General features: G+C 45.7%; 2 protein-coding genes across 5 annotated transcripts; one reads left to right on the top strand and one right to left on the bottom strand.

Annotated features, from left to right (window-relative positions):
* Window positions 1-7,949: 7,949 nt before the first annotated feature.
* On the bottom strand, window positions 7,950-13,431 carry LOC144169331 (uncharacterized). Of its 4 annotated transcripts, XM_077698424.1 has the most exons (12): window positions 10,443-13,431; window positions 10,218-10,326; window positions 10,030-10,138; window positions 9,805-9,913; window positions 9,392-9,725; window positions 9,204-9,312; window positions 8,979-9,080; window positions 8,791-8,899; window positions 8,566-8,667; window positions 8,378-8,486; window positions 8,248-8,270; window positions 7,951-8,090 (listed from the first exon to the last, which is right to left on the bottom strand). In XM_077698424.1, the coding sequence occupies exons 8-12, from the start codon at window positions 8,832-8,834 to the stop codon at window positions 8,072-8,074; spliced, it is 297 nt and encodes a 98-aa protein (XP_077554550.1). In that variant the 5' UTR covers window positions 8,835-8,899; window positions 8,979-9,080; window positions 9,204-9,312; window positions 9,392-9,725; window positions 9,805-9,913; window positions 10,030-10,138; window positions 10,218-10,326; window positions 10,443-13,431; the 3' UTR covers window positions 7,951-8,071. The 4 variants fall into 4 exon arrangements, 1 of the variants encoding a protein (XP_077554550.1); XR_013322425.1 differs by having other exon boundaries at window positions 7,950-8,486; window positions 9,392-9,493; window positions 9,617-9,725; window positions 9,805-9,906; XR_013322426.1 differs by lacking the exon at window positions 8,248-8,270.
* A 9-nt stretch (window positions 13,432-13,440) lies between these two features.
* Window positions 13,441-18,852, top strand: LOC144169330 (uncharacterized). The gene is made up of 10 exons (XM_077698423.1): window positions 13,441-14,302; window positions 15,273-15,725; window positions 16,251-16,319; window positions 16,398-16,454; window positions 16,610-16,666; window positions 16,767-16,808; window positions 16,880-16,918; window positions 16,998-17,200; window positions 17,363-17,522; window positions 17,587-18,852. The coding sequence occupies exons 2-10, from the start codon at window positions 15,563-15,565 to the stop codon at window positions 17,703-17,705; spliced, it is 909 nt and encodes a 302-aa protein (XP_077554549.1). The 5' UTR covers window positions 13,441-14,302; window positions 15,273-15,562; the 3' UTR covers window positions 17,706-18,852.
* The last annotated feature ends 1,840 nt before the right edge of the window (window positions 18,853-20,692 follow it).

Raw genomic sequence — 20,692 nt, 5'->3', positions numbered from 1 at the left:
CATGCTCAGCGTTCTTTGAACTGAGGTCCATTGTCGCTGAAAACTGTCTCAGGCGTGCCATGCCTTGCGAAAATAGACTTCACGTGCTTGATAACTTCTTGCGCTGTCATACTCGGAAGCAGGGCGATCTCGGGATACCTTGAATAATAATCGGTCACAAGCAAGTAGTTCTTCCCTCCACAGTGAAACATGTCCATGGCAACTTTCTGCCATGGTCGATCGGGAAAATCAGATGGCATCAACGGCTCATGTCTGTATCCCTGTTCTTTAACGCACTGTGTACATCGGCGAACAAGCTCTTCGATTTCTGTCGATACACCCGGCCACCATACCGACTCTCGGGCTCTTGCTCGACACTTAACAATTCCTTGATGTCCCTGGTGTATCTTCGCGAGTTTCTTATTAGCCGCAGGTCCCGCCCCTCTACGCCGCTCGAGCCGCACGAGCGGCGTTCGCGGCGGATTCTCGACCGTCCCAAACATTTGGCACTTTGCCGCAGCAACGAAAAAAGGTAGTTTTGCCGCAAGAGTGGCGCCGCATCTGCAAATTCGCATGGAAAATCGCACCATGTAGAACGGGCTTAACGCATTTCTTGTTGGGAGGTGTGCTTGTAATTATTTAGATTGGGTATTTTTTGTGAACTTGCTGTTGCACGTCTTGGTAAGCCTAACGCATTTTTTCTGCACGCTGCTTCGCCCCGCTTTTTACATGCTCCTAGAACTGTACTGTTGTCGTTTAATATTTTGTAAGCTTCACGTTGTTTTGCAGTTCGCGTGCTATTTGCTTTACGCGCCTGCATTTGTTGTCTACTTGTGCCTCGCTTCTTCCATGCCAAGCCTTGTGTTCTGATTCTGGAGTGGTGGCTCAATTATAAAAGTAGGGATCAGTATTTTCCATCGCGTCGCGCCGTAGCGAGCGACGTAGTGTGAGCGTGTGCACGAATCGAGTGTCGTCAGGTAGCGCACGGCATCATCGAACGCAATCCGATCTCGCATGTAGCTTCTGCAATTTTTCCCCCGGGGCAGTAGTACTGTCGCCGAGAAATGTATCCTGACTATTCCACAGAAACGATCTGTGCACGTAGCGCTGCAGAATCCGTGCAGGGAGCGCAGTTGCACTTCCGTGGGTGGAGCCCAACTGCCCGTCCAAAGATATATCTATTCAAGATACCACTGAAACCATTCGCTGACTGGCTGGCTTCTTGTGCAAGGAGGCTCAAGCTCCAACTGTGCAAGCATGGGAGAAGTGCAGCCGATAAGATCGCCGTGTGAGCCAAGTTTGGAACTTCTGCTAATAGTCCTTTAAAAGTCTGGTGTGCATAAGGTTAACAAGTGACAATTCAGTTATTGTTCATCTATGCTCACATTTGTTGCTTAGTACCATTGTGCTTTCAACTTAGGAAGTCTTAATGAAATGATAGGCAAGGCTTAAAATTACTGCTTGGCTCTTATTTCCCTTTCCTTCGCTCCAGTACCTTTCGCCTCCTCTAACCTGGTTAGGCAACAGAACTTCCTCCTGCGTCTGCTTTGAGTATGTATTTTGATAGGCTCGTTCCTTCTTTACTCTTGTGTTTGGCTTGGTTGGAATTGAACATAACCAGGCACAATATTTTCATTCACTCTCAGCAGGATGGGCTAATGATGATGAGAGCTTATCTCGGAGGCTTGCAGTCTTTGCACAAATTCCAAGTGGCTGTGACATCTATATGCCCATCCCAAGCACTCTGCGGAGTTCAACTTGACACTAATGCTTGTATTCGCAACTGGTGAAGCGTGCTTAAGCGTCTACTGTCAAAGCCTTTGGGGTAGTGAACAGGAAGAGTTTCCAATTGTGAGGGGACGTTTCACATTCTATTGCTTTTTAACTCTGCACTGTGTAAACTGTTTTGGAAAATTGCTCAAGTGAATTTACTTAGTGGTAAGGGGCTTTATAAAATGTCCCAACAATGATGCAAGTCTCGTCAGAAGCCAGCTGCTAGAAAACACATTCACGGGTTGTGTGTTGTGTGCCCATTAGCTGTTTCTTTTTCTTCCACAAAACGGGCACTTAAACAATCCTTTAAGCCAACAGGCGTAAAAAATAGTTCATCAAGTACAACTTCGGGGTAATGGTTGGTGTCGAGCGTGACATTGCCCACTCCCAAGAGTACTTCTTAATTCCTTGTGCAAGAACTGGAGCCAAGGCCACGTGCGTAGATGTGAATGTCTGTCGGTGTTTGTGAAAGTTGCAGTACAGCTGGAAGGAGTATGGATCATGGGTGGCTTTAACAATAAAATGACTGCTGAATGTACTTTTGCTCTGGTATCAATGAGCAGCATGTGAGCATTGATAAGTGCTTCACTGTTGACATTTTTGTTACACAAAAGCAGGCCATGTTAAGGCCCCCTGGCAAATATTCATGAAAAACACTGGACCAAAAAGCTGCCAACACATGGAAACCATGTTGATCACGGCACCTTTCCTAGTACTTCAGTACCGTTTATCAGTGCTGTGTTTTTTCCCCCCAGCTAGTAAACTATCCCAGCGTTGCACCTTAAGCCAGAAATCAAACACTTGCTTGTCAATGACAAGTGATCTGCCAAACTTCCGTGTCTATGCAAAAAGTGAGTAGCTCTACTTTCTCTGCACTGTTTGTGCTGTGAAGTTCCATTTCTAAACAAAATGCCAGGGTTCTTCTGGAAGATGCACAGCATTAAAACCCCAACAAAAAAGGAATAAGCACGCGATACTTTCTTGCACTACACTAGAGCCCTGCGGGAAAGCCAAACCAGCAAGTGATCTTTTTCTACAAAGCGCTGCAGAGGAGCCAAGAAATGAATGAATGAATGACATTAAGATGGGGGAGGCCACATGGCCGTAGTTGGGGAAGGGGAAGAAGGGTTGGGGGTGGAGGTGATCACTCAAGCGTTAGAGATTACTTGTCGGAGATAGATGATCAGTGATTTCTTTGGGAGGGGGATTGTAAACCCCATCTCGCACTACCCTTGCCAGGCCACTCTTAATAGAAAACACACCTAGAGCATGAAAAAGATTCCTTTTTGCGGACACCAAGGCTACGCTGGAAAGCCAAAATGTGTGGTGTCTGTTAAGGCAGATTAGCTGCAAGACGGGCATGTTCACGCAAAGATTTATGAACCAGGCTGGCGGGGTAACAAAATCATTGAATGAGGTTACAACAAAATGTGTTATGAAAAATGATATAATACTGTTTGCTATAAATAGCAATTAAAGGTATAAAATGGTTCTGACACCAATTAAATGGCCTGTTGGAAATGATTGGCAAAACCTAGAGAGCAACATTTCATACAGCTGCAATTGAGAAATAGTAAAGCGTGGTTGGGGCCTGAATTCAGCAGGCATGCTCCAGCTGAGAATGTATAATTGCAGAGCAAAACAATTATAAAGGCCTAGGGAAAAGGTGAGCTTAGTTGAGTTTACCACCAAGGTATTTGGTAGAGAGAATAGTTACAAAAATAAAGAAGCAACATGGGAAGCTTTATTTTCCCTGATTTAAGTTTATCAGCACTGAGCTTCATGTTCTGCATGTCCCATTGAAGAATGTTACACCTGCATGCACTCGGCACATCACATTTTACGGTATAACACAGTTTACTTCGAACATAGGTAAATAAGAGAATATTGCATAAGCAGTTCATTTATACGTGAAATAGAAACAGCAGGGTTTTTAAAACGAAGCCCGGAAGTGTGCTGAATGAAAGGGACCAATGATGAGTTTATGTTGTCACTAATAACAAATTTCAACGACCATGTCAGAAACAAACCCCTTCCATGGAGGGACTGTGTGTAATCAAGATTTTTTTGATAAAAGGTTGTAAATGCCCTGTAAATGTATGTCAAAAGGTATTTTAACGCCCTAGTCGTGGCCTGTGAGTCATCGGCGCTTTTTTCTGGTTTAGATGATCAAGGGCTGTTGTACGGGATCCACCTTCTCTTCTCACTTTGGTCACCATCTTTCTTAGTCACTGCATTCATGTGCTTGGTCAGGGAGCTAGCAAGCGAAGACGACAGTCGGCACCAACTATCAGCTGAGTTCCTTCAGGCTGGGACAATTGCTGGAGAGGCTAAACAATGTTTTCAAAATCCCTGAGAGCTTTCACTTTTTGTTTTGTTAAAGAACATTTAGGCAACCCTTCAACTGTCCGAAATAACAAAAATGACTATTGTGCCCGTTAAATAGTTAATCTACGCACAGTGAACGATGGCACAAAATCTATCAATGTGAACCTACCCTTTGAACCTGCTTAATATTTAGCAGAGACTCACTCCATTCATTAGCTGTTTTATGGCGCTGTGGGTGGGCTACTGGTTTCCACCTATGGAGCCTGTGGGCCGCACTAGTTTCCAGTCGTCCTGGCAAATGTTTTTGGAGACTAGCACTACCCTGCAGTGTACGAGCCATGGATTCCTTGGGTTGGCCATGTGAAATTCTAGTGAATCGTTACAAGCCACCAAAGAAAGTGAGCATGTTTATCGACCACTGTTTTGTGGCCATGAAAAGTTTCGTTCATTAATTAAAAAGACTAACAAATGAGATCAATTTTATTGCAAACTTCAAACAAATAACTGGTATTACAGAAAATGTGTAAAGCAGCTGGAGCTCCATAGCCACTTTCCAGCTATTTCTCCATGCCATCAGAGAATCTTGTTTGTGCGACTAACAGATACCGACCTATTCCACTGCAAAGAAACATAACTTGGCGATTGCAGTGGGGCCTCTAGTTCCGTTTGATCATATCACTTGAGTGTTTACGTACAGTTAACATACTGATGACTGTGTTTATAGTGCATGCACATATAACATCAATGTAGTTTGAAATTGGGATCTTTTGCACCATTTCTTTTTGTTAAATTCGCCCCATGATAGCCTTGACGTTTGCCTATCAATTACATTTGCAGCATGCTCGCTGCTTATACCTGTTTACACAAACAATCCGTAGATGCTTTCACATTCCAGGCACATCTTAAGATTCTCTTTGACGTTGCTTATTGAGCCTGTGCAAAACCCATAGGTTTTCATATGCTGGAGTGCATGTAGGTGTATTAAACATGATGGCCGGCCAAGCGTATACCCTTCCTATTGCCGTCTCTACAGCCTCTTCTCTGACCCTATCGTCTGGATGTGTGTCCTGAATTAACTTCCTTTGCATGAGGGACTCAGTCAAGTCTGGCCAACATAGCGTACACCACGGTACAGTGAGACGTGAAAGTTATACCAGTGCAGTGGCTATGAGATGAAGCGTCTAGCTAGTCTACCTTTTGAAGGTCGCAGGTCCTAAACTGTTGTAGAATCATGTATCCTACTACGAAATATTTGGTTTCTACTAGGAAATCTTTTTAAGCGCTGAATATCACGCAATTATGATCCTTGTGGCGCATGCTCACAAGACTTTTCTGCTCATAAAACGTATCGTGGGTGTAAAACAAATTTTAAGCTACAATTTCGCCCACTAGAAAATAAGAACTTCCCGATTTTCGAGTTTTCCTTGCTAATATTTCAGAAGAGGGGATCTACTGTAGTGGTACGTACGTGGTACATGTGTGGGGACACCAAAGATTACCTTTCCTATTCTCGGCGCAATTGTCTGTAATTGTAATGCGCACATGTGCCTAGTAAAAAACGGTTGCCGCCACTACCCTTCGTCCTCGGCACTGTAAATTCTGATTATCTTTTGGCGCTGCTAAGTTGTCTTCATTTCGAGAACACACACCGCGATTTCAGGTCGCCCATTTAAGCATTCTGGACTTGCCGTGGTGCAAACTGTTGATAGCAGATGCCGCCGCGCCGACATGCGTCGGAAGGTTCACAGAATTACGCTCGGACGGTGTCTTTTCTTGTGTGGAACGTAGCTTGTTCGAACGAGGCCAGTCGGCTGTGCGATGTCGTCTCACGTACGCTGAAACTGTACGCAGGTACCATCGGCGTACACCAAGCATAACCAAGCGGTCACAGGTCAACATTACTCGAGAGCGGCTATTTTGCTGCGGTCTGGAAAGGCTGGCTGGGTCCCCACGCAATACATAATCACAAGCAACTTTCTCACGTTTTCAGATAGTGCTTCTAACAATATGAACTCCGGTTTATCTACGTTGTCGGCCCGAGAAAATCGGAGCTTCGTCACGCTTTCGGATACGCGACTCCATGTGCGCGATACGGCAGCTGGCAGCAGCAGCAGCAGCATCGCCGGCTGCTCCCGCAAGAACAAAAATTGTTTGTTTAGAAAAGTTTTAGCAGTTCAATGGTGCGTTATTTTGTACTGCAAATAAAAAAATGTGTATTGCGGACTACACTACACAAAATAATGACAATTATTAATGTTATGACGTCATTATGACGTCACGCGTGGCAGCAGCCGTTGCCAGGGGGGCGTGGCTGCTGCCACGCGTGTGGCAGGAGACGCTGCCTTAAATAAATAAGTGCTTGTGTTAAAAATACGTCTCCTAAATTCGACGATTCCCACAAAAAGGAACAAGTTAGTGCCGAAACCCGGGATGGTAGGAGATCGGACACTGCTTCACGTCACTCAACATAAGAACAAAGAACCGCCTGGCAGGAACGTTACCAGCCCAGCTGAACGGTGGCGCCCAAAGGAACTATGAAACGACTCAAGCAAAAACGCGCAGCCGTGCGTTCACAAGTGACAAAACACCTCGCCGAAACTGACGCCTTTATCGAGAGCCAGGAGAAAAGCGAAAAACACTTGAAATTTTTATTACCACCGCTTTCCGCCATCCAGGCTCAGTTCCATTAGGCATACACCGCCATTGAAGCACGAGTATCCGATGAAGAGGCGGAGCAGAATTTCGCCCGAACAATGGAGTACGCCTAGAACGTAGTTTACGTCGATATGCTCAAGCAGGCGATAAACGATGCTCGCGAGACTCGTCCGCCCAGGGAAGGAGACCAGCACATCGAGGTTTCGCTATAATAGTTTCAGTGAAACTCGCGAAACTTGAACTGCTCAAGTTCGGCGGGAGGAGCGTTGGCCGGCAGGAGTTATTGGAGCAGTTTGACCAATTTATCAACGCCAACAGCGAAATCGTGGTGTTGGATAAGTTTGGCTATCTCAATGCAGCTGTGACACGAAACGCGGCGAATGCAATCAAGGGCCTTCCTCCGACAGAGCGGGGTTACCATGACGCCTTGGAGCTGCTCTAATCGCGTTTCGGCGATGAAGAGGGGCTTATTCAGGCGCACATGCGGAAGCCCTTAAACATCCAGCCATTTGGGCCTCCGTCTGCTATGCAGTACCGTCCTGTCTCACATCCGAGGCTTGAAAGTGCTCGGCATAACTGCATAACTGCATAACTTTAAAAAAAAAGTTATGCAGTTACACACCTTGAGTGTATACAAATATATAGAAGAGAATCTTCAACAGGGTGAATATGTTAAAAATCGAACTTTCTGTTCCTCCGGTGGGACTGCTATTTTGTGTTAAATTGCTAAATAGATGGCTAAATTTACATTCGTCCGATGGGATACCAACCTTCGTCTGTGGGGTAGACAAAGCTATCTGGGGTCGAGCCACTTGTCAAGTAGAATGTGGTAGTCTTCCTGAAAATACAAGTATTTATGTATTTATTTGTCTATTTAATTTATTTCGAAATACGGCAGTCTCTCTCGACTTTTGCAGGGTGGCCACGGGTAAATAAATACACATACATCCCAAGCAACCGCCGGACATCCGTCGAACGTCCGACGTATGTCCGCTCCGGCTCTAGCGTATGTCCGAAGGATGTCCGTTTGGGAGCCGACGGACATCCACTGTACGTACGACGGACGTCCGGTTTTAACACTTCCGTACGTCCTATCGGACGTCCGGAATTGGATACGTCACCGGACACATTTCGGATGTTGCGTACGATTTTACAGTATCATGCTCACGTACAATTTAAAACATACACAGTGTTTTGCAGCAGTTAAACTGCCATAAATGAACACTTTATTCGCCTCTAGCATCCAATTCACACATCATAACATCTTGCTTCGGCCATTTGTCCACATTTTCTTGAAGCCAAAGAATGTCATATCCTGGAGTTGCTCTTGCTACAATCAAACATTTTTTGGGTGCCTGAGGAAAAATTAAATGTGATGATAAGAGAACAAATACAAATGTTTCTTTGTAAAACAGTATACGTGCAACTCAGCCGTGTGCTTTTTAAATGACGGAAAGATATAGTATGTGTTTAGCGGAAAAACTAGCAGGGTAGGGGGTGGGCCGCATTTACCAGGATTTCGAAACAATCCATCCCTAGAAGAAAAAACACAGGCAAATCAGGCGCAGCAGAGTAGATCAGCTCAAGGAATTGAAGTTTGGACAGAGCAAAGTAAACACCATTCTGGAGGTGACTCCCATACCAGCAGCTGCAAAGTTGCCGTGAGGAGAAGACATTCCATAGCATTTCCACCTTTAGGGTTGCCGAACTTTCCACACCGTCCACCCAAGAGTCTGTTGTGCCACGGAGCGCTAAGAAAAAAGGAAATGAAAAGCACAGGTCATTCCAGCCAGAATAAAACAAAGGTTGCCGGGGGAATGAACTACTGACCTGAAAATAACTGCCGGGTTGCAGTGGGCACGACGAATTCCACGAAAACCCACGATGTTCAGGCTCTCATTACTGTCTGCTCGGGCTGGGACTGCAACACCACTGCACAGTTCAAACCCAGAAGAAAAAAAGATGGGCAAATTAGGCGCAGCAGAGTAGATCAGCTCAAGGAATTGAAGTTTGGACAGAGCAAAGTAGACACCATTCTGGAGGTGACTCCCATACCAGCAGCTGCAAAGTTGCCGTGAGGAGAAGACATTCCATAGCATTTCCACCTTTAGGGTTGCCGAACTTTCCACACCGTCCACCCAAGAGTCTGTTGTGCCACGGAGCGCTAAGAAAAAAGGAAATGAAAAGCACAGGTCATTCCAGCCAGAATAAAACAAAGGTTGCCGGGGGAATGAACTACTGACCTGAAAATAACTGCCGGGTTGCAGTGGGCACGACGAATTCCACGAAAACCCACGATGTTCAGGCTCTCATTACTGTCTGCTCGGGCTGGGACTGCAACACCACTGCACAGTTCAAATCCAGAAGAAAAAAAGACGGGCAAATTAGGCGCAGCAGAGTAGATCAGCTCAAGGAATTGAAGTTTGGACAGAGCAAAGTAGACACCATTCTGGAGGTGACTCCCATACCAGCAGCTGCAAAGTTGCCGTGAGGAGAAGACATTCCATAGCATTTCCACCTTTAGGGTTGCCGAACTTTCCACACCGTCCACCCAAGAGTCTGTTGTGCCACGGAGCGCTAAGAAAAAAGGAAATGAAAAGCACAGGTCATTCCAGCCAGAATAAAACAAAGGTTGCCGGGGGAATGAACTACTGACCTGAAAATAACTGCCGGGTTGCAGTGGGCACGACGAATTCCACGAAAACCCACGATGTTCAGGCTCTCATTACTGTCTGCTCGGGCTGGGACTGCAACACCACTGCACAGTTCAAACCCAGAAGAAAAAAAGACGGGCAAATTAGGCGCAGCAGAGTAGATCAGCTCAAGGAATTGAAGTTTGGACAGAGCAAAGTAGACACCATTCTGGAGGTGACTCCCATACCAGCAGCTGCAAAGTTGCCGTGAGGAGAAGACATTCCATAGCATTTCCACCTTTAGGGTTGCCGAACTTTCCACACCGTCCACCCAAGAGTCTGTTGTGCCACGGAGCGCTAAGAAAAAAGGAAATGAAAAGCACAGGTCATTCCAGCCAGAATAAAACAAAGGTTGCCGGGGGAATGAACTACTGACCTGAAAATAACTGCCGGGTTGCAGTGGGCACGACGAATTCCACGAAAACCCACGATGTTCAGGCTCTCATTACTGTCTGCTCGGGCTGGGACTGCAACACCACTGCACACTTCAAACCCAGAAGAAAAAAAGACGGGCAAATTAGGCGCAGCAGAGTAGATCAGCTCAAGGAATTGAAGTTTGGACAGAGCAAAGTAGACACCATTCTGGAGGTGACTCCCATACCAGCAGCTGCAAAGTTGCCGTGAGGAGAAGACATTCCATAGCATTTCCACCTTTAGGGTTGCCGAACTTTCCACACCGTCCACCCAAGAGTCTGTTGTGCCACGGAGCGCTAAGAAAAAAGGAAATGAAAACCACAGGTCATTCCAGCCAGAATAAAACAAAGGTTGCCGGGGGAATGAACTACTGACCTGAAAATAACTGCCGGGTTGCAGTGGGCACGACGAATTCCACGAAAACCCACGATGTTCAGGCTCTCATTACTGTCTGCTCGGGCTGGGACTGCAACACCACTGCACACTTCAAACCCAGAAGAAAAAAAGACGGGCAAATTAGGCGCAGCAGAGTAGATCAGCTCAAGGAATTGAAGTTTGGACAGAGCAAAGTAGACACCATTCTGGAGGTGACTCCCATACCAGCAGCTGCAAAGTTGCCGTGAGGAGAAGACATTCCATAGCATTTCCACCTTTAGGGTTGCCGAACTTTCCACACCGTCCACCCAAGAGTCTGTTGTGCCACGGAGCGCTAAGAAAAAAGGAAATGAAAACCACAGGTCATTCCAGCCAGAATAAAACAGTCAAAGGTTGCCGGGGGAATGAACCACTCACATGAAAATAACTGCCGGGTTGCAGTGGGCACGACGAATTCCACACGAAAACCCACTATGTTCAGGCTCTCATTACTGTCTGCTCGGGCTGGGACTGCAACACCACGGCACATTGCAAACCTAGAAGAAAAGATATATGCCTGAAAATACATTGCAAGGCCAAGCAAAACAGTAAGTGGTTATGAAAAGATGAGCCACTCACATCTTAGATGCTGCCAGGTTGTCTTGCAGATCAGAAAATTTCTTCAAAGAACCACCCTCATGATATTCAGACTTTCACTGTTGGCTGCATTTCAATTTATTACAGGTGGCAATGGCAGTTGGCAGATTGACTCAGTTTAAAAGCGCACAGGGCAAGTTTGCCTATCAGTAGAAGCCATGAAAAACCCTGCACAGCGCCACTGTCAACTATTTAGTTCTAACAGGCAGAGTGCCAAAAAAAAAACTAAGCCACTGAATCTAAGCCTTGCTACCTCGCCGTTTTACTGAGATCAGAAGCACCTGCCCTCTTCCAAAGACAATAAAGCAGCTACAGTTGGGCACACTGGCCTGAGCTCGTACTCATATGACAGGAATATTCAGCGAGGCGTATATGCGGATCTGTAAAGTGCTAAACTGTGTGCAGAAATGGAATAACAACTGATTGATTGTGCGAGGGAAGTCTGACAAGTTTCTGCACATTCCTCATAGGCCAGAATCTTGTGCCAGAAAGTTGAGAAACAGCAAAGATGCCAATGGAGCTAGATGGAAATGGCCTTGTGTAGAAGTCTTTTTTGTCTGTGAACTCTCGGCCAACGATGCATGGTGCCTGTGTTGAAGTGGTACGAGCAAAGCTGTCTGCAATGATGATAGAATTGTCTACCACACAGCAGTTGTTGGGAGGGTTCACGGTAAGAGTGAAATCCCGAAATTCTGCACATCTATACTGAGGGGGTGTCAAGCCAGGTGGAAGCAAACAACCTTTATGCTCCTGTACAAGCTGAAAGATGTCTGATGATGAATTCCGTGCAGAAGAGGATGTGCGCGCAGCCAGTTTTCCTTCTCGTTCTTTAAGGCGGTTGTACAACTGTGCCAGTGGAGTGTTCTGACCTCTGAGAAGCCGCTTAAGAAACTGCATATTATTCTCAAATGGAAAAGCACTAAAAGCATCCACAGGACCAAAGTTGCGTACATCATTTGCTAAGTGCAACAAACAATGAACATTGTATGACACACGGTCAGTTCCATAGAGTATGGCAAATGTCTCAACAAAGTGCTTATAAAGAGACTCTGCATAATCAACATACTGAGTGCACAATGTCGGGCTCGACACCAAAAATGTTGCACAATGCAAAGCAAGAAAGTTTTTGTACCGGTCCGACCGAAGGACTGATTTCAGAACAACAGGCCCACTGTAAAGTAAAAAAAATCTGAGCTCTGTCGCCTTCCAGCGCTGTACTTCACTTGTACTCCTAGGCTTCCGCGCGAACTCTTTAGGTACATGTGGCCCCAAAGAGAGGGTCAACTGCGACAGCTGCTTTCGTTCATCTGGGCCAAAACGTACTTCAAAAGGCTTTTGATATGGGCCACGAAACCACAGATCGAGCAGTTTCTTTGTGACTCCAAGGCAGAGTAGGTGCATATAATCAAGAGGCGCAGTACTGACGATATCGATGGGAAGTGTGGTCATAGGTGACACACCGAGGTGGTGATCGTAATCTGTTTGAAGCCTGACCGATTCATCAGTACGCAGTGTGGAAATCACAGGCGGGAAACATGCTCTGTGGTTTAGGTTGTCCCCTTCAACTGTGCACTTGGGACACCCAAGGTGGGCCATGTGAGGCTTGATGCAGTACACAAAGGCCCGAGCCGGTGCGTCACAGATGAAGCTGTGCACAGAGACTTGGATCACGCACCCATTAAAACTCATTCCATTTCTCATGAGTTGTTTCAGCTCAGTTAGAAATTGGGCTAAATATTCCTCTGCCGAATCTGGTTTTCCTGCACCAGCCCAGACACCAATGACGAAAGGCGCTGCATCATGGTGTTCAAGAATTCTGCACTGGATGGGCCACAATTCTTTTCTCGAGCTCTTGGAAATCGGCAGCCCATCAAAGCTGAACTGGAGAGTAATGGATCCCCCTGGAGGAGCGCCAGCGAGGGCGAGGGCGTTTCTGAGCTGATGCTCCAGCCCTAAATGACAGTAGTGCCCCGGGGGCATTATTGTCACTGCAGAACGCAGCGTATCTCTCGGCGTCCGCAACAATGTACGAGCGTCGCTGGGCAGACAAGATGCGTCGGACGGACAAGATTTCAGCACCTTCAGCAGCGAGGTTAGGGCGGACTGCGTAATGTTCTCCCGCAGGGCCCACGCCCTTAGCCCTGCAGCTAAGTCGCTACAGTCAGGCCTTTGTTGTGCGTTAGCGGTGCATTGTAGGGTCAGTTCGAAGACTGGCTCAGAAGCTAGAGGTGGCGAGTCCGGTACACCGTCTTCTTCACTTGACGTGTCTGTACACGTAGCTGGCATCTCCACGGCGCTGGCTTGCAGTGTCGCCGGTTCGTCACACAGCGTCGCTGGTTCATCAGAACTGTGAACGTCAGGTGTTGCTTCATCACCAAGAACGTGAACACAAGTTGGACACGCGCTGTTGGCACCACAGTTGTTGTCACCACACGAAACGTCATTACGCTGTACTGCATCGGTCATACAACATGCTGCGGCTTCATGGCGGACGGGTCGACCGTACCTCTCGAACAATGTTCTCGTTTCCCGCCAAGCTGTTAAACGCGTTTTGTCCCGGGCTTTCGGCATGACAATTAAGCTAACTCAAACTGCACTGTGAAAACTTACTTGACCAACTCAAAGGAAATGCATCCAGATGTCTTTGAAGTACGTAGTGCGCGCATAGAGTTAACATAAAAACCGTACCCAACGTTTTTGCCGTCAAGTAGGGAAGCATCCATGTTTGCCATAGCAGCGATGATAGCGATGTTGATGTCGACACCAGGCGACCAGGCCACCGCAGTGGCCGCAGCTTGCGCCACGGTAAATCCAAACAGTAAAAAACAAAAACTACAGCAATATAACACGCTCTGCATCTTAGATTAAAGATAAAAAGCGTCTTGCGTTACACTGTGAACCGTTTACTTCTTTTTTTTTTTTTACTCTTCTCAGTTATTTGCCTTTGTTGCCAGCCAAAACATGCTAGAATGTGACAATTAGTTTCATTAGAGATTTTTTTTTTGTCTGCATTATGTTTTGACTATTACCGAAATGAAGTGAAGTTTTTTTTTCCTATTACAAGACTGACTTCTAACAAAAAGAACGTACTTCACATTTCGGTATTGGTATACCGAACACATTGTCTCAATTAGTTCAAATTCTCAAACTGCGGAACGCCGAGCTCGCAAAACGAAAAGCGTTTAGTGGTTTAAGTATTTAAGTACTTTTGTTTAGAGCATCAGTTACGCATGAGCAGCAGAAAGTGTTTTTTTTAATAATACGGATCTACGGCTCATACATCTATCCGTACCCGTATCCGTGCCTCCGTACCTCCCTACCTGAACTGCCTGAACCGGTTGAGGAACCAAGATGAGCAGCAGAGTTTGAGTTCGGACGACAGCATTTGAGCGCACCTCTGCGATAGCAGCAAGTTGGACACCAGTATTGTTTTGACTCAACATCCCATTGTAAGTGGCCATTGCATGCACTTTTGAATTGTGGCTTGCGTGTTGCCGGTGGGTGCTTTGTAATGTCACGCTGGCTACGTTTGCCGGTTGGCCAGCACGCGTTTCTGGCGCAGGTGACTCAAACTCAAAAATACGGTCAAGTCAACTGACTGATTGAGCTGTAGTTGGCACGAAATACCTAACGTCTGATCTGTTGAAATTACCCTCCCGATGGAGCCTTGCTCTGCCAAAGCTGTTGTGCGCAGCAATCAGTGCCGTAACAAATGTGTGAGGCTACAGATTGATTTCGATTGCTTTTGCAATCGCGTGTGCGGCCATGCTCGGAACGCGCGACTCCGTGCTAGCTGAACACTGGCGTAACATGCATGCCGCTTTTTTTTTTTTTTTTTTTTTTTTGTAGCGGCTTGGCAGCCACTATTGACGGTTGATTTGATTTGTTTATTTGTGGTCAAGCTGAGGTCGCGAAATACATTGATAAAAGAATAACAAGTGGCAAAAGAGTCCCTTTTTACAGTATCGGCTCCTCTCTCCCCGATGAGGCGCTACAATTAGTTCCTTGCGCATTTTGTTGCTTGAATTTTCATTTGCCGCAGCCAGTTTGCGTCAAGTGTCGTAATCGCTTTTAATTTTTTTTTCTTGTAGTACAAGGGTCAGATTTCAATTTTTTCATATGAACTGTGTGGTTGACTTTTCAATCTTATCTTTAAAAATGCTTTTTGCCCAAAAGCAGTTTTGAGAAGTTTTAGTTGACCACTGGTATGTTTGTTTTTTTCACAAGTGATCCACAATGTGGTAGTGGGCCACCTTGATTATCATGACATGTACTGCCAGGGAAAGAGCTCAAATTTTTATGTACTCGTGTGGGAACAGCAGCCGTTGGATTGCCTGTGGGCTATATATTCAAGCCTCGTAAATTGAGAAGGCCCATTATCTCTCTGAGTGGTACCTTAGGGAAATTGCATATTTTCAGATGTATGCGATCGTGGAATTTGATGACGGCAAGGAAAAAACTGTGGAAATCGTTCCGTGCGCATGGCTGAATGGCGAAAAGTGTTGGTGGCCAAACGTACCACCTGACAAAGCTGCCAGGATGGCAAAAAAAGGGCAGCCACCAGGCCCAGGCTCTCACCTTTACGATGCGGCCGTGAAGGGAGTGTTTGGTGAGTCTAAAGCATGCGCTTGTGGTCTGCGCAAGTACTGATAAGCACTTTTATTTTACATTAACTAGGTTCATATGAGCAAGGAAGGAAAAAACTGGAGATGGCCCAGTTCACTTCCGACCTTTCTGGTGGGGAGGAGATGCCCAGAAAGCGGCGCCGAGTGAGGCCAGCACGCTGGGTGGATGACGATTCCACGTCCGTGGAATCGGACTCTGATGGTTTTCCGCCTGCCCCAACAGCGTTCATCACATCAGAGCCACCTCGTAATACCATTGCACTTTTTTTTTTCACTTTTGTTTGAAGACTTTGTGACAGGATTGCATGTTACTACTTTGGTTTTGGGAGCCACTTTTTAGGCTGTTCAGTGCTGGCAGCTTTACTTCAACTGTTTGTGAAGAACTTTGTTGTCCTTTCGCATCTCCGTGTATGTATGTATTCAGCCCATTTAATGTACTTCACTACTGGATGTGCGAAGCCCCAGTTTCCACTACATGTGTACATGCATAAAAGTAGCATAAACGATTAGCTTCGAGAGTTAAAGATGCAAACAAAACATCCTTGTGATGTAACCCAATAATGCTTCCAGTCCTGCATACATAGAATTTGTAATATCCTCATACAGTGCTTATATTTGCAGTTCTTTTGTCTCCAAATCTGCTCATTTCTATACATATCCCACTTTTTAGAGTTGTACATTTCACTTGCTATATTCTTGCCAGGTGAAGTGAATAGCCAGCCAGCTGGCTGCACTATTATGTGAAGTTTTTAATTGTGCATATGTACTTTAGCACGTCTTGAAGGTTCAAGCCAGGGCCTGGCACACCAAAGCAGCCCAGTGCCATTGCTGCAGAGCCCATGTATGTTCCTCTCTTTTTGTTTTTGTCTGTGTATTTAAGTAAACATTACCAGGTTGACTATTTTGACCTTCTACACAGCTACAAGTACCAACAGTGGTGGGCTACATGAAGGGCTCAGGCAATTGGGGCACGCAGGTATGCTTCTTTGTTGCAACATCTTTGTTTGCTTTAAATTTGTTAAGGGGTAGGTGCGCCAGCGTATCCTAGTGCCATTGTTGGAGAGTGGAATAATGTTTTGTCTGTGTGTTGATGTAGACGTTGATAGATTGACCGTTTCATGCTCTGCACAGCTACAAGTGCCAGCAGCAGCATGCTGCAACAAGGGCGTGACCAACAGGGGCAAGAAGGTACGCCAGTCACTTGTGTACTGCTTTTTTGCAATATTATCTTTTTTTTTCATATAAATTTGTTGGGCATTTGAGCTAAACATGTGAATAATTTGACCAGGACTGCAAATATCACAAGGCCCGGGCACCTGTGCAGAAAACTGTAAGCTATTTTGTTTTTTTAGTGCTGTCATGATTCTTCGAACTGCATCAAAAAAACTTTCTGAATTTTAGGTGGTCCAGGAAATTCTTCAAAGGCCCTGAGTTGTGCTGGTATGTGGGTGAAGTGTTAAAAAGTCAACTTCATAAGTTAAAACAATATTTGTTGTAAACATCACGTTCTTGCTTGCAGAGTTTCAGAGGCGTGTGCTCACCTCGTTAAGCATAATTCGGCACACCCAGATGGAAATTTTGGAGAGCCTCCATGGACTTGCAACCAAAAATAACGGCAATGTTGATCCACCTACTGAACCTGTAATGGCAGGCCCACTGGGTTCTGTTGAGGCCGTGCTGGCCTTTGACGAAACCCTTGTGGGTGGCTACCGTGAGGCCTTGGTGAGTGCATATATATTGCAGTCAAGCTTTTCAATAAATTTGCAACCATTGCAAACATTTGTAGCCAAGCATGCAGGGTCATCCTGCAAGAAAAGCCTTGGCAACAATTCCCCAGTGTATTGAAATGAGTGCTGGTGATCGCATTATAATAATTTGTTACAGGTTGCTGAACTTGCCTCCTTTGGAGGCAAGGCAATACCAGCATCGGTGAAGGCCATGATGCCACACCTGCTGACGGATGGGGTCGCCCAACAATTCAGCATGGAAGGCCGCAAGGGCAAAGAGAGGTTTCGGGGCCTCAAGCTCTGCCAAGTGATTGTCGGTACGCACAATTTTGTGGGGCAATCTGTTTCTATTCCAAATATGCCTCTTTGTTGCACTTCCAGACGCAGTAAGGAAGAGCAAATTTCTTGGTGACAGCCCGAGAAGCGAGGTAGAAATCCACGTCAGGGAATGGCTGAGGAGGGCGAAAGAACGGGCTGCGTTCGGCGTTAAGAAAACCTAAAGGAGAAGAAAACCTGAAGGAACAAAAATGTTGAATAAAAATCGACTGCTAGTAAACCCTGTGGTTATTTTTCACTCGCAATATACCGCATTGAGCATGGCTGCGTGCGCAAACAAGTGCATGGTTCATTTTCAGAAATTACATGCTCGGCAAATGAAGAATAGGTCTTTACACAGGAAGAAGGTTAATCTAAAAGTACAAAAGAAGATAATAAATAAGGGGATAGAACTTCAGTACTCAAAACTTCGGTCTCTATGCCGACGAGCAGGCAGGAAGTCAAATTATACGTCTTCCTTTTTCCGTACTATTTTGCATGTTGGCTAGAAACCTGCTGAAAGGCTGTTTATTAATGGCTGTATCATTTGTTTTTACCTCATACTGAGCAGAACTTAATGCATGTCATTGAGGTTGGATTTTTTCATACAAAGCTTTTATGGCCAAGATCCAGGATTCTATAGCAACCCTGTGCACAAAAAAATGCGATGTGGTATAGCCAGCTTACAAAGGTCACGCTTGATTTGGCCATAAATCAAGCGCATATACAAAGAAATTTCAGAGCCAGAAACAAAAGTGATTAGTCAACAAACGTCGCCCCTCATGTCGGAGGTTAGGTGTGTCACTGAATGATAGACGTGTGGTTGGAAAATTGATGTCTCAGTGTCGTACACCATTCAAAACATGATTTGGACCTCGTACGTCTCATCGCCTATTCGGAGGCGAGCTATACCCACCATTTTTAAAGTAAGTAGCTAGAGTAAAAAAAGTGGGTGTTTACGTAAATGGTTTTTTTTCAACGTGACTGCCGTCAATGCTTAAGAGAAATTTTCTTTTTCCTTTCACTTAAATTCTGTGTCATTTCGCGTGCTACTGTAAACCTCACTGGCATGTCAGCCAGAATGCAGAGATACTTTTTGTTATTCAAGCTTTGAGAACTTGTGTAGTAGACCCAGATTAAAAATACAGGCTTATTGCGTGACCATATTGCATTGTGCACCAAATATAGGGCACGACTTGAACTTTTAAAAATGTACATCCAGTTTTCGTCCACTGCTGGATGTCCGACGTACATCCAGAACTGTATGTCCAAAAATGGATGTGTACTGTACGTACGCTGGACGTCCGTTCTCGGCAATGGACGTCCGGCTGTTCTTCGGACGTCCCACGGACGTACATGGTTGCTTGGGATACAAAACCAGGAAAACAAACAATAAAACATACAGAATGCACAACAATAAAAAGACATGTCTTATTATAAACGCTCTTCAAATAAAGATAATTACAGCTGGGTAACCTCTTCGTTAGTATTATTGTTTCATTCAGCAATAGTTCGAGGGAAAAAAGAATATTTGTAACAAGAATTTCGAGGGCTCAAAGTGGTTATGAAAATGCGCGGTAGGGTCTTGTGCTTTAAACAGACAAATACGAATTTCCATGAAGTAATGTCCTCTAACTAATTGAAAAAAGAACTTCAGGCGACAAATGGGGTTTCTTTCTGTGACCGGTAACATACCACTTTGTTGCAGGAGAGTTGACAGTGAGGTGCGACCATATGAATTGTAAATTATTCTTACAGCCTTTTTTTTTTCAACTAAACACGGAGCATGCGTAAAACAACATTATCTACGTGGAATGTTTGGCGTAAACAAGCAAATATTCTTTGTTCTCTTGATGACATAGTATCTTTTCTTTCTTTACGGACTATTTCGCCCAAAATAGAGAGGCGAGAAGAAAAAAAAAACGCTTTACACTATCCCCACATTTAATTTTAAAACCGATAAACTGTATATATTACCCGCTGTAAACGCGCGTCACGCGTTCAAGCGATTATAATGTTTTATAAATGCTTTGAGTAAACGGTTCTGGGGCGCAAAAACGGCATAGCGGGGAAAAGCAGCGTACATTCCTGCTTTTAAAGCGCTTTTTAATACTCATTGATTGGCATGTGCTAATCTGCACGTGGTTCACACTTTGATAGTCTTGAACGCACGCATGCAGAGTTCGGAGTCCTGTAGCATATGTATGCCGTGGGCTCATGGGTGGATCGCTAGAGAAATACAGCAAACATCCTGTGATACTTGGCGACTGATAATGTTCGATACTCGAAACGCGTACAAGATGGCCGGGTATACCACGGCATTGCAAACATGTGTCCTTGAGAAAAAGGCGACGTGTCACGCTCTCCAGGGCTCCAGCGGCTGCCATGGCTTCGACTGCCAGCGGGGGGCAATGGCTGTGCCGCAGATTGACTCCGAGGTAGCAGGTGATGGCCTCCCTCCATCGAACTCCGTAGAGCTGTTGTGATTTGGTGAGCCACACGCCTAGCCCCGCTCATACAGTTTCTCAAGCTAGTGAGAAACTCTATGGCCACGCTCCCTTTGACTTGGAAAGATTCAGCCGAGCACGCGAAAAGCGACAGAATGATTGCGCAAGCACGACGAACGCCCTCGCCTGCTCTTTCGATGAGCGTACACTAACGCGACATCATCCGCGTAAGCCACGAGAGCTTCGCCGCTGCGACATTCCACAATAAAACACAATAAAAACAACATAGTCTACTCTCGCTACCAGACCACTGCTCGGTCGTGATCTCTGCGCTCTCAAGCGTACTTTTTTTTTCTTCTTTTTTTTTTGTCTCTCGCTTGATGGCGGCTTTGTTGTAGCGTGCGGTGGTCGTTTTTCAGCAGCGCCGGTTGACCAACGGATCGCCAGCGAATCGACATGGTGAGTGTGGTGAATACATACGACCAGTCTGTTACGGTTCAATGCTTTTAATACCTCTACGCTTCCTTCTTTGCTGTCCCGCCCCGAGACTGCTGTCGCGAGGTTTCACACTCGATCCGCGAGGACAAATTAAACGAACGATCCTTGGACTAATACGAGGAAGCGTCTACAGACTATGCACAATCGAAGAGCCCCAATAATATTCCATGTCCTGCTTCTTCCGCACAGTGCATCACATTCGTTGTGGTGTTGCAATGCATTCAGAG

This window comes from Haemaphysalis longicornis, unplaced genomic scaffold (genome assembly GCF_048455015.1).
Source record: "Haemaphysalis longicornis isolate Haplotype H1 unplaced genomic scaffold, Haemaphysalis longicornis Haplotype H1 scaffold_2, whole genome shotgun sequence".
Lineage (NCBI taxonomy): Eukaryota > Metazoa > Arthropoda > Arachnida > Ixodida > Ixodidae > Haemaphysalis > Haemaphysalis longicornis.
Note: the sequence above shows the minus strand (reverse complement) of the source record. Positions and strands in the feature narration are given on the sequence as shown.

Excerpts from the sequence above, each read along its gene's own strand:
- LOC144169330 (XM_077698423.1), top strand. The coding sequence starts at position 15,563 with ATGGCCCAGTTCACTTCCGACCTTTCTGGTGGGGAGGAGATGCCCAGA. Across the intron at positions 15,726-16,250 it reads CATCACATCAGAGCCACCTC|CACGTCTTGAAGGTTCAAGC; the intron begins GTAATACCATTG and ends TATGTACTTTAG. Across the intron at positions 16,809-16,879 it reads GGGCACCTGTGCAGAAAACT|GTGGTCCAGGAAATTCTTCA; the intron begins GTAAGCTATTTT and ends TCTGAATTTTAG.
- LOC144169331 (XM_077698424.1), bottom strand. The coding sequence starts at position 8,834 with ATGCTATGGAATGTCTTCTCCTCACGGCAACTTTGCAGCTGCTG. Across the intron at positions 8,668-8,790 it reads CGGCAACTTTGCAGCTGCTG|TGGTGTTGCAGTCCCAGCCC; the intron begins GTATGGGAGTCA and ends TGAACTGTGCAG. Across the intron at positions 8,271-8,377 it reads CGGCAACTTTGCAGCTGCTG|GGATGGATTGTTTCGAAATC; the intron begins GTATGGGAGTCA and ends TTTTTCTTCTAG.